Source organism: Coregonus clupeaformis, chromosome 1, assembly GCF_020615455.1.
Source record: "Coregonus clupeaformis isolate EN_2021a chromosome 1, ASM2061545v1, whole genome shotgun sequence".
NCBI classification, from domain to species: Eukaryota; Metazoa; Chordata; class Actinopteri; order Salmoniformes; family Salmonidae; genus Coregonus; species Coregonus clupeaformis.
In genome coordinates this window covers 49,691,330-49,704,596 of record NC_059192.1, presented here as the reverse complement: position 1 = coordinate 49,704,596, position 13,267 = coordinate 49,691,330, and the positions used below count along the sequence as shown (strand labels likewise).

At 40.6% G+C, this 13,267-nt stretch overlaps 1 protein-coding gene across 2 annotated transcripts in view; it reads left to right on the top strand.

Moving 5' to 3' along the window:
* The window catches only part of LOC121569620 (synapse differentiation-inducing gene protein 1), a 50,762-nt gene extending 37,938 nt beyond the window's left edge, over positions 1–12,824 (top strand). For both annotated transcript variants that reach the window (XM_041880730.2, XM_041880738.1), the window contains exon 4: positions 10,866–12,824. In XM_041880730.2, the coding sequence (XP_041736664.1) occupies positions 10,866–11,024 (159 nt within the window). In that variant the 3' untranslated portion in view covers positions 11,025–12,824. The remainder of the gene's footprint in view (positions 1–10,865) is intronic.
* Positions 12,825–13,267: the final 443 nt, after the last annotated feature.

The following is a 13,267-nucleotide window of genomic DNA, read 5'->3' as shown; positions in this document are numbered from 1 at the left end:
ACAATACAGAATACCTCCACGCAGGGAGGAACTAACCCGCTCACCAACGACACACGAAACGAAAAACAACCACGCACAAAACACATGGGAGCCACTGGGTTAAATAGGGAAGGAGTGATCACAATAATGGGCAACAGGTGTGTAACAATAGACAACAGGTGCAACATAGAAACATTAATAATATAGATCGGCAGCAGCTAGTATTCCGGTGACGATGAACGCCGAAGCCTGCCTGAGCAAGGAGGAGGGGCAGCCTCGGCAGAATCCGTGACAAAGAGGAAGCAAAGTACTTTAAGCATATGTTTTTGTTTCAGTTTCCTACATCTCCACTAATCGAAGTGAATGCTAAAAAAAAATATTATATTAATAATGTAAACTTAACAGCTGTACAGAACGATACATGTGAAGGCCCAATTACAGAGGAGGAACTTCTTGTTGCAATTAAAGCCTTTAAGTGGATGGCATACCAGTTAAGGTATATCAAACCTTTTGTGATGTACTCAGAGGACCGTTATTAGCATGTTTTAACCACTCCTATAAAAATGGTAGATTATCAGATACTCAACAAGAAGGTCTGATTTCCCTATTACTGAAACAGGACTCAGGTGATAAATATCTTTGTAGCTCAGCTGGTAGAGCACGGCGCTTGTAACGCTAATGTAGTGGGTTCGATCCCCGGGACCACCCATACACACACAAAAATATGTATGCACGCATGACTGTAAGTTGCTTTGGGTAAAAGCGTCTGCTAAGTGGCATATTATTATTATTATTATATAAAGATCCAGTCCATTTAAAAAATGTGAGGTCCCTTACACTTCAGTGTTGTGACGCAAAAATTCTAGCAAGATGCATAGCACATAGAATTAAAATATTATTCATCCTAATCAGACAAGTTTTTTACATGGACGATACATTGGAGATAATATAAGACAAGTACTGGAAACAATAGAACACTATGAAAAATCTGGGAAACCAGGCCTCCTATTCATAGCTGACTGAAAATACTTTTGATAAAGTACGACTGGAATTTATATACAGTGAGGGAAAAAAGTATTTGATCCCCTGCTGATTTTGTACATTTGCCCACTGACAAAGACATGATCAGTCTATAATTTTAATGGTATGTTTATTTGAACAGTGAGAGACAGAATAACAACAACAAAATCCAGAAAAATGCATGTCAAAAATGTTATAAATTGATTTGCATTTTAATGAGGGAAATAAGTATTTGACCCCTCTGCAAAAACATGACTTAGTACTTGGTGGCAAAACCCTTGTTGGCAATCACAGAAGTCAGACATTTCCTGTAGTTGGCCACCAGGTTTGCACACATCTCAGGAGGGATTTTGTTCCACTCCTCTTTGCAGATCTTCTCCAAGTCATTAAGGTTTCGAGGCTGACGTTTGGCAACTCGAACCTTCAGCTCCCTCCACAGATTTTCTATGGGATAAAGGTCTGGAGAATGGCTAGGCCACTCCAGGACCTTAATGTGCTTCTTCTTGAGCCACTCCTTTGTTGCCTTGGCCGTGTTTTTTGGGTCATTGTCATGCTGGAATACCCATCCACGACCCATTTTCAATGCCATGGCTGAGAGAAGGAGGTTCTCACCCAAGATTTGATGGTACATGGCCCTGTCCATCGTCCCTTTGATGCGGTGAAGTTGTCCTGTGCCCTTAGCAGAAAAACACCCCCAAAGCATAATGTTTCCACCTCCATGTTTGACGGTGGGGATGGTGTTCTTGGGGTCATAGGCAGCATTCCTCCTCCAAACACAGCGAGTTGAGTTGATGCCAAAGAGCTAGATTTTGGTCTCATCTGACCACAACACTTTCACCCAGTTCTCCTCTGAATCATTCAGATGTTCATTGGCAAACTTCAGACGGCCCTGTATATGTGCTTTCTTGAGCAGGGGGACCTTGCGGGCGATGCAGGATTTCAGTCCTTCACGGCGTAGTGTGTTACCAATTTTTTTCTTGGTGACTATGGTCCCAGCTGCCTTGAGATCATTGACAAGATCCTCCCGTGTAGTTCTTGGCTGATTCCTCACCGTTCTCATGATCATTGCAACTCCACAAGGTGAGATCTTGCATGGAGCCCCAGGCCGAGGGAGATTGACAGTTCCATTTGCGAATAATCGCACCAACTGTTGTCACCTTCTCACCAAGCTGCTTGGTGATGGTATTGTAGCCCATTCTAGCCTTGTGTAGGTCTACAATCCTGTCCCTGACATCCTTGGAGAGCTCTTTGGTCTTGGCCATGGTGGAGAGTTTGGAATCTGATTGATTGATTGCTTCTGTGGACAGGTGTCTTTTATACAGGTAACAAGCTGAGATTAGGAGCACTCCCTTTAAGAGTGTGCTCCTAATCTCAGCTCGTTACCTGTATAAAAGACACCTGGGAGCCAGAAATCTTTCTGATTGAGAGGGGGTCAAATACTTATTTCCCTCATTAAAATGCAAATCAATTTATAACATTTTTGACATGCGTTTTTCTGATTTTTTTTGTTGTTATTCTGTCTCTCACTGTTCAAATAAACCTACCATTAAAATTATAGGCTGATCATTTCTTTGTCAGTGGGCAAACGTACAAAATCAGCAGGGGATGAAATAATTTTTCCCTCACTGTATAAATGCCTGGAATATTTCAATTTTGGAGAATCTCTTGGTCAATGGGTTGAAGTTATGTATAGTAAACCTAGGTGTAAAATAGTAAATAATGGCTACTTTTCAGAAAGTATTAAACTGTCAAGAGGAGTAAAACAAGGTTGTCCACTATCGGCATATCTATTTATTATGGCTATTGAAATGTTAGCTATTAAAATCAGATCCAACAATAATATCAAGTGGCTAGAAATCCAGGGCATAAAAACAGAGGTGGCTTTGTACGCTGATGATTCATGTTTTCTTTTAAATCCACAATGTGGATCCCTCCATAGCCTCATAGAGGATCTAGATCATTTTTCTAACCTTTCTGGATTACAACCAAATTATGATAAGTGCACCATATTACGTATTGGATCACTAAAAAATTTAACTTTTACATTACTGTGTAGTTTACCAATGAAGTGGACATACTCGGTATTCATATCCCGAAAAAAATGAATAATCTCACTACAATACATTTGAATAGAAAGTTAACAACACTAGATAAGATTTTGCTTCCATTGAAAGGAAAATACCTGTGTATTTGTGGAAAAATCACCCTGATTAACTCTTTAGTCATATCCCAGTTTACCTATTTGCTTATGGCCCTGCCTACACCTAACGACATGTCTTTTAAATTATACAGTGGGGGAAAAAAGTATTTAGTCAGCCACCAATTGTGCAAGTTCTCCCACTTAAAAAGATGAGAGAGGCCTGTAATTTTCATCATAGGTACACGTCAACTATGACAGACAAAATGAGGAAAAAAATTCCAGAAAATCACATTGTAGGATTTTTAATGAATTTATTTGCAAATTATGGTGGAAAATAAGTATTTGGTCAATAACAAAAGTTTCTCAATACTTTGTTATATACCCTTTGTTGGCAATGACACAGGTCAAACGTTTTCTGTAAGTCTTCACAAGGTTTTCACACACTGTTGCTGGTATTTTGGCCCATTCCTCGATGCAGATCTCCTCTAGAGCAGTGATGTTTTGGGGCTGTCGCTGGGCAACATGGACTTTCAACTCCCTCCAAAGATTTTCTATGGAGACTGGCTAGGCCACTCTAGGACCTTGAAATGCTTCTTACGAAGCCACTACTTCGTTGCCCGGGCGGTGTGTTTGTCATGCTGAAAGACCCAGCCTCGTTTCATCTTTAATGCCCTTGCTGATGGAAGGAGGTTTTCACTCAAAATCTCACGATACATGGCCCCATTCATTCTTTCCTTTACACGGATCAGTCGTCCTGGTCCCTTTGCAGAAAAACAGCCCCAAAGCATGATGTTTCCACCCCCATGCTCCACAGTAGGTATGGTGTTCTTTGGATGCAACTCAGCATTCTTTGTCCTCCAAACACGACGAGTTGAGTTTTTACCAAAAAGTTCTATTTTGGTTTCATCTGACCATATGACATTCTCCCAATCCTCTTCTGGATCATCCAAATGCACTCTAGCAAACTTCAGACAGGCCTGGACATGTACTGGCTTAAGCAGGGGGACACGTCTGGCACTGCCGGATTTGAGTCCCTGGCGGCGTAGTGTGTTACTGATGGTAGGCTTTGTTACTTTGGTCCCAGCTCTCTGCAGGTCATTCACTAGGTCCCCCCGTGTGGTTCTGGGATTTTTGCTCACCGTTCTTGTGATCATTTTGACCCCACGGGGTGAGAACTTGCGTGGAGCCCCAGATCGAGGGAGATTATCAGTGGTCTTGTATGTCTTCCATTTCCTAATAATTGCTCCCACAGTTGATTTCTTCAAACCAAGCTGCTTACCTATTGCAGATTCAGTCTTCCCAGCCTGGTGCAGGTCTACAATTTTGTTTCTGGTGTCCTTTGACAGCTCTTTGGTCTTGGCCATAGTGGAGTTTGGAGTGTGACTGTTTGAGGTTGTGGACAGGTGTCTTTTATACTGATAACAAGTTCAAACAGGTGCCATTAATACAGGTAACGAGTAGAGGACAGAGGAGCCTCTTAAAGAAGAAGTTACAGGTCTGTGAGAGCCAGAAATCTTGCTTGTTTGTAGGTGACCAAATACTTATTTTCCACCATAATTTGAAAATAAATTCATAAAAAATCCTACAATGTGATTTTCTGGATTTTTTTTCTCAATTTGTCTGTCATAGTTGACGTGTACCTGTGATGAAAATTACAGGCCTCTCTCATCTTTTTAAGTGGGAGAACTTGCACAATTGGTGGCTGACTAAATACTTTTTTTCCCCACTGTATGAGCAAAAAATATTCAATTTTATTTGGAATGGCAAGCCAGACTAAATTAAACGGGCCTATTTATATAATGAATATGAATTCGGAGGGCAGAAATAATTAAATAATTAAATATTAAAGCAATAGACCTCTCATTTAAAGGCTTCAGTCATACAAAAGCGATACTTCAATCCCAACTGGTTCTCTAGCAGATTAGTAAGAATGGCTCACCCCGTGTTCAAGAATGGCCTTTTTCCCTTTATTCAGATTACAACCTCTCGCATTCGGTTATTTGAAAATGAAATAATCTCCAAAATATCGCTATTTTTAAAACAAGCCATAGAAAGTTGGTTGCAATTTCAGTTTAATCCACCAGTTTTTTTTTTTTACATTATTTTGGGAGAAAACAGAATCATATTTGTAAATTATATCATAAATAGGACTGGTGGACATGCAGCTAAAAATATATGAAAATGTCTGCTGTATCCAAAATTACAACCAACTAATTGCAGCATTACCGCAAAAATGGGAGGCAAGTGGAAGGGGAGAAAGTAAGGAACTTGTCTGTCAGCCCTGCATTAAAGACCAAAATTAGTTAGAGAATTGTGATAAATAAAAAAGTATACCAGTTTCATTTAAGGACCACATGTCATTTAAGGACCAATTGACAGCTGTGCCATACAGATAGCAAAATAATTGGGAAGAGATTTTCGATGTACAGATTCCATGGCACATGGTTAATAAAAATAAATAAATAAATTAAAAATTAAAAATAAAGAAAAAATAAATTGTAAAGTGGTTGTCCCACTAGCTATCATAAGGTGAATGCACCAATTTGTAAGTCGCTCTGGATAAGAGTGTCTGCTAAATGACGTAAATGTAAATGTAATGGTTTGTGAACTGATACACAAAACGGTGCCAGATTCAAAACAGGTTCAGGAATGGCTGAAGATTTGCAAAATGTACAGTGCATTCGGAAAGTATTCAGACCCCTTGACTTTTTCCATATTTTGTTACGTTACAGCCTCCACACAATACCCCATAATGACAAAGCAAAAACAGGTTTTTAGATTTTTTGCAAAAAAACTTGTTTACATAAGTATTCAGACCCTTTACTATGAGAAATTGAGCTCAGGTGCATCCTGTTTCCATTGATCATCCTTAAGATGTTTCTACAACTTGATTGGAGTCCACCTGTAGTAAATTCAATTGATGGACATGATTTGGAATGGCACACACCTGTCTATATAAGGTCCCACAGTTGACAGTGCATGTCAGAGCAAAAACCAAGCCATGAGGTCTTTATTATTACTATTTTCTACATTGTAGAATAATAGTGAAGACATCAAAACTATGAAATAACACATATGGAATCATGTAGTAACCAAAAAAGTGTTAAACAAATCAGAATATAGTTTATATTTGAGATTCTTCAAATATCCACCCTTTGCCTTGATGACAGCTTTGCACACTTGGCATTCTCTCAACCAGCTTCATGAGGTAGTCACCTGGAATGCATTTCAATTAACAGATGTGCCTTCTTAAAAGTTAATTTGTGGAATTTCTTTCCTCCTTAATGCGTTTGAGCCAATCAGTTGTGTTGTGACAAGGTAGGAGGGGTATACGGAAGATAGCCCTATTTGGTAAGAGACCAAGTCCATATTATGGCAAGAACAGCTCAAATAAGCAAAGCGAAATGACAGTCCATCATTACTTTAAGACATGAAGGTCAGTCAATACGGGAAATGTCAAGAACTTTGAAAGTTTCTTCAAGTGCAGTCGCAGAAACCATGAAGTGCTATGATGAAACTGGCTCTCATGAGGACCGCCAAAGGAATGGAAGACCCAGAGTTACCTCTGCTGCAGAGGACAAGTTCATTAGAGTTACCAGCCTCAGAAATTGCAGCCCAAATACATGCTTCACAGAGTTCAAGTAACAGAAACATCTCAACATCAACTGTTCAGAGGAGACTGCGTGAATCAGGCCTTCATGGTCGAATTGCTGCGAAGAAACCACTATTAAAGGACACCAATAAGAAGAAAATACTTGCTTGGGCCAAGAAACATGAGCAATGGACATTAGACTGGTGGAAATGTGTCCTTTGGCCTGGAGTCCAAATTTGAGATTTTTGGTTCCAACCGCCGTGTCTTTGTGAGACGCGGTGTGGGTGAACGGATGATCTCCGCATGTGTAGTTCCCACCGTAAAGCATGGAGGTGGTGTTATGGTGTGGGGGTGCTTTGCTGGTGACACTGTCTGTGATTTATTTAGAATTCAAGGCACACCTAACCAGCATGGCTACCACAGCATTCTGCAGCGATACGCCATCCCATCTGGTTTGGGCTTAGTGGGACTATCATTTATTTTTCAACAGGACAATGACCCAACACACCACGGGAGATGTATATTTCAGGATGGATTGGGATCCATCCTTTAAAAAGAGCAGACAGTGGCAGCTACAGAACAGAAGCAGATTAACAGCCAAAAGCATTTCCAATGCCCTCACCACGATTGTATTGTATACTGTTATTTTAAAAAAATATATATATATTAAAAAATCTTGCATATCTTAAATTATTTCCACAATTAATGAATAATATGCGTAATAATGTAGGCACTTCATACGAAGGATTGTTACCTATAACCAGGCTGGCATTACAAAAATTACATTTTTTGGCAAGCAATTATTATTTTGGGAAACAATTATTGTGATTCATGCTATACTGTCCCTAACATCATTACCCCTAATCAACAGATGTGGGATACATACACACGCTCTCCCCACCCTTCCCGCGTTTCCACTGCTCCAGAGTCCAATGGCAGCGAGCTTTACACCACTCTGGCCGACTCTTAGCATTGCGAATGGTGATCTTAGGCTTGTGTGCAGTTGCTCGGCTATTGGAAACCAATTACATCACGCTCCGACGAACAGTTCTTGTGCTGACGTTGCTTCCAGAGGCAGTTTGGAACTCGGTAGTGAGTGGTGCAACCAAGGACAGACGATTTTTACGCGCTTCAGCACTCGGCAGTCCCATTTGTGAGCTTTTGTGGTCTACTCTCTTGCGGCTGAGCCGTTGTTGCTCCAATAACAGCACTTACAGTTGACCGGGGCAGCTCTAGCAGGACAGAAATTTGACGAACTGACTTGTTGGAAAGGTGGCATCCTATGACGGTGCCACGTTGAAAGTCACTGAGCTCTTCAGTAAGGCCATTCTACTGCCAATGTTTGTCTATGGAGATTGCATGGCTGTGTGCTCGATTTTATACACCAGTCAGCAACGGGTGTGGCTGAAATAGCCGAATCTACTAATTTGAAGGGGTGTCCACATACTTTTGTATATCAATATTGTAACTGCCTACATTTGTCTGGACCCCAGGAAGAGTAGCTGCTGCCTTGGCTCTTTAGCCATGCACACCAGTGGTGTGTTTGGCGTTGAAAAGATAACTGTATGAGAGAAGATGCATGTTCAGTTAGCCTATTGGGTATTAGTTAGTTTATATGATGGTGCAAGAAAAGAAACCTGGTTTTGTTGAGAATAAAAAGCCTGGCTTTTATGAACGATCACAAAAGTTACACAGATCCTAATACAGAGGTGTTATATCCCTCCCTGTGATTGAACATAGTTGGTTATGGTCTCTTCATACACTGGTATGATTGAACCATATGTCAATGATTCCAACACCTCTGTTCTTTGGCACTGTCTTGTGTGAAAATGAAATTGTCATGAGTCATGACAAGGATGGACCTGTTGCACCGAATGACATTCCAGCTAGCACATAACGTGCTGAGAACCATATGTTTCTTAGAGCTTGGTGAGAGTGTGGTTGTCCTATGGTTATTTTGCATACAACCTTCCCACAACTTTCTGGGAATGGTGCAGGATAGTTGCTTGGCTTTGGAACATTCTCAGCACATTTAAGGAACTTGACAAAATAGCATTACTTTATTGGTATTTCATTACTTTAACAGAACGTTTCCTAAAAGTTCAAACGTGGTTACATTTGATAAAATATTGGTAATGTTCTAGGAACGTTCTCCAACTGGTTTAACATTGGGAATGTTCTCAAATACTTCAGAGAACATTAAGAAACAACGTTCTTCTGTGGGAATTTCAGTACTTCAGTAACGTTTCCTTATGGTTCTATTGAAATTCATGTTCTCAAATAGTACAGAGAATGTTAAGAAAACTTTCCATAAAAACCACAAGAATACTTTAGTAATATTCAGAGAACGTTCTAAGAATGTTGTTTTAAAAACATATACATTCCGTTTTCAGCATCAAGAAAACTCTATACTCTGTGTTCAGGTGTGTTGGCTTCGCCCACTAATGTGCCACACCTGATCTTAATAAGTGCTTGTTTCCTTTTGAAATTCGGTCTGTTTGAATAGACTAAAATGAACAGCTTTGTATGAGTTTTAAAAAAACATAGCTCCATCCTGTTGGTGCAGTGAACTAATTCTAAGGCTAGAGAACAGAAGATCATAGGTTCGAATCTCACTGACGCTGTGCCACAAAATGTTTGCATGTTTAATGCCTAAGCAAATTTATTTCCATGTGTCCTATCTGTGCTTGGAGTTCAAAACAGTTAACCCAAACTAAGCTAGCAGTGTTCTCAGAATATTATTTAATTTCCATTCTCAGAATGTTAATAAAACCTCCCTGGAAAACTTTCAGGGAATCATAGTAAAACGGTCAGGACACTTATGGCTTCGTTGTTTTTGGGAAACCAAAAACGTACGTTCCCACAACTTCCAAGGAACCATTTCACTTCCTCTGACTCACAATTTTCCTGCAGCAGCAGAGGAGGGTTGTACTGCACTGTATATGAACAAAGATATTGCAAGCTTCATAATGGTTGTAGATTCCCCCCCCCAAAAAAGAAAGATTTAGATTTAGAAATTAATCTAATATCTCCACTCAGTATTATATAATTTGGCTAATTCTTAGTGCTGTTAAATTGGAAAGGTATTTGAGAAGAAACAAAACATTTGACAGACAACAGCGGCAGAGAAAGTAGTTGTTGTGTCAGTTCTTATAAACATTTTATTTAGGGCTCTATTCGATCCACATCGCAGAAGTTCAGCTTTACAGCGTGATTGAAATTTAAAGGCAATGTTTCTGCTTTAGCGGAGACTGCATTCACGGTAAACACTCCGTATGTCGGCTCAATTGGAAATTACTTGTATATTTATATCGCAGAATCTGTAATGCTTTACAGATGGAATAGAGCCCTTAGTTATTTCGCTGTTACATTGTGTTCACTGCACATTAAAAATGAGTCCATGTTATGCACCTGTCTGAACATAGAAAAGAACAAGATAAAAACATCACAATCCCCTCATCTCCTGTCCTCACCCTCCATTGACCCACAGGACAGTTCTTTGAAACCTTGGGCCGAGCACCAGTGGGGTAATCAACTTTCAGCCCCTACCCACCTCGTGATGAACTTCGTCTGGAATCTTTAAATGAGGACTGGTTCATTAATAAATGTCTTGGAGTTCAAACGTGCACAATTAACAATGTTAGAGAGGGCCTGTCTGGAGGCAGCCTTTTGATGGCCACCCATAATGCTGAAGATAAAAGAACAAGGTCTGCTTGCTAACAATCCAACTCCCCCCTACCGTTTACATAATACATCAGAACGATCCTCAAAAGGTAATAGGGGCTAATAGTTCACAGAGAAGTGTGTCAGGGAAGGTATATACCGTGTAGATGACATAATACGGAATTCCTCTAGGTTGTTGAGACAGAAATATATTAATCAGAATATCCCTCTTGAATCTTGATAACATCTTGTGCACTTCAAAAGGCTACAGGCCCTATTGGAGGGTTGAGTCACAGGTGATTTCATTATTATCCTCTGTTTGTTGCCATGTTTTGCTGAGAGCCCCCACAAGATCCCCCCCAGACATCTCACTGGAAATGGGCCAATCTACTGTTTAATTTCCTCCTATTAATTGAGTAACTCTCTCTCTCTCTCTCTCCCTCTCTCCCTCTCTCCCTCTCCCTCCCTCAGACGAACAAGGCGGTGTTTAAGGGGGACTTCCACTTGGCCAGCTCCAGCTCCAGACGTGCCCTCTTCCTGGCTGTGCTGTCAATCACCATCGGGACAGGCATATATGTGGGCCTGGCTGTAGCGCTCATTGCATACCTCTCCAAGAACCACCACTTGTAGCCTTGCCCTGGCCCCACCCCCCTGCACTACTGGACTGATTGTGCTGGGGGAGTGGTTCACTTGGGGGCAATTTAACAATGGAATGTAGGCCTGCAAACGATGGACAGACTATCAAGATGGACAGAAGCTGGCTATATGGTTGACTCAATTCGTGGGATGTAATATAAGAGGGTCATGATATGGAAAATAGTCTTGTAACGGTCAAGTCATTCTCTCATTTTGACAAAGAGAAACTGGAAACTCTCTTAGTCGTTCCATACACAACTGAATATTTTCTTCTTCAGATGTTTAAAATTGGTGTGTGAGTTTTACCAAGGCAAGACACAGCCTTTGAGAGGTCAGACCAACATGTACTAAATATTACCTGTACCAAGGGCATACTGTTCGTTTATGGGGCATGCTCTCTGCTCGGTTAACAGTGAGTTGTGGAGTGGGCTGCTTTTTGTCCAGCTATATTTACCACACTATCAGTCACATTTGGCAGCTCCTGTCGAGTATAAAGAGGGTGGATAAAAGTGCTTTTAAAGCTGTCACTTATCCATACATTCAACCTGTATACATTTATTCTACATCACATTGGATTAAACTGTGGAGGTCGCATAGTGGACACTACAGCTCAATTATAAAGTAAGGGGATGGTCTATATACATTAAAGTGCCACTGCATTCTAATACAGTATCTTGGTGGTCCTATTATCTCAAGGGAGAACTGATGTGTCCTTACGGCACAATATTTTTAACACATGCCACACACCGGAAATGTGGAGCTTTGTTGTAACCCTACGACAACATGCTTTTGTGTTTCGTCAGGGAGATAAAGTGCACAGGCTGCAGCTCCTTGACAGAACCTGCTTACACAGAGATACCTCCATGTTGATAGGCACAAATCACCAAGGAAGAGAAAGCAGACAAGTCTTTGGAGGCAGAAGCCATGCTGTAAATACCTCGATACTCCCGTGTAGCTCAGTTGGAAGAGCATGGCGCTTGCAACGCCAGGGTTGTGGGTTCGATTCCCACGGGGGGCCAGTATGAAAAATGTATGCACTCACTAACTGTAAGTCGCTCTGGGTAAGATGTTTTAAAAAATGATACATGCCTAACTGCAATACTTTTTTTGCAATACTATTTATTTTCCAGTTGTATACTGCTACTATGTATGGGCGGCACGTAGCCTAGCGGTTAAGAGCATTGGGCCAGTAACCAAAAAGGTTGCTGGTTTGAATCCCTGAGACGACTAGGTGAAAAATCTGTCTATGTGCCCTTGAGCAAGGCACTTAACCCTAATTGCTCCAGGGTCACCATAAAAAATGGCTGATCTCTGGCTGTGACCCCACTCTCCGAGGGTGTCTCAGGGTGAGTGGGTTATGCAAAAAATTGATTTCAAATTCACACGTATGTATAATACACACTTGTACATGTGTGAAATAGGACAAATGTAAGCACCCATCTAATTATTATTATGTCAAAACTGTCAATGGTTTGGAAACTCATTGGAGTCAGTGTTTGACATTAACAGTGTTTGACATTAAAGTGCTTGCAAATTAAATGTAGTATTTCCATTAAAAACATGTCTGATGTGCCTGTGGTTTCACAGTCTGAATTTGGGTTAGTTCGGGTGCAACTTTCTTAAAATGATTGTTTTTTTTCTTAATACACACAGTATTACCACATGAAGTAATGTGGTCAATGTCTTGCAGGTTAGGCTATTTTGTTGCATATATTGTACAGTATAAAATACATTTTTTTAAATACTATGTGCAATGTAAAGGGTTCTAACAAACAAAAATATTACTTGAACACACCAAAAAATTGAGTGTTTATTGAAGTCAATATATATCTACATTATGGACCCTGCTCAAGCATCAGGTTTCCCCACTCACTCCCTATCCTCTCCTCCACTGCACACACTCTATTAGAACTCTATTACACCCAGCCTTGCCCCAAGAATGACTAATCACTTGCACGCACTGTGCATATTACATGGCAGCAGAAACCTCTCATTGCCTGTCAGAAATATTAGCTTGCCAGGCGCCCAGATGATTTATACATTTTACATGACTTAATTGCTCTATCCCCTCTTCTCCTGTCTCTCCTATATGATATGAGAGTGTGTGATTGGAGGATTGGTGAGTTTGACCCTGTGGACATGATCAGAGGGAGGCCGGGTTTCTCTAATTAATGAAAACGTAATTCAGCTCGGAGCGGATTTTCCAGCGGCGGTAATTAACGCGTCTCTAAGTGCTT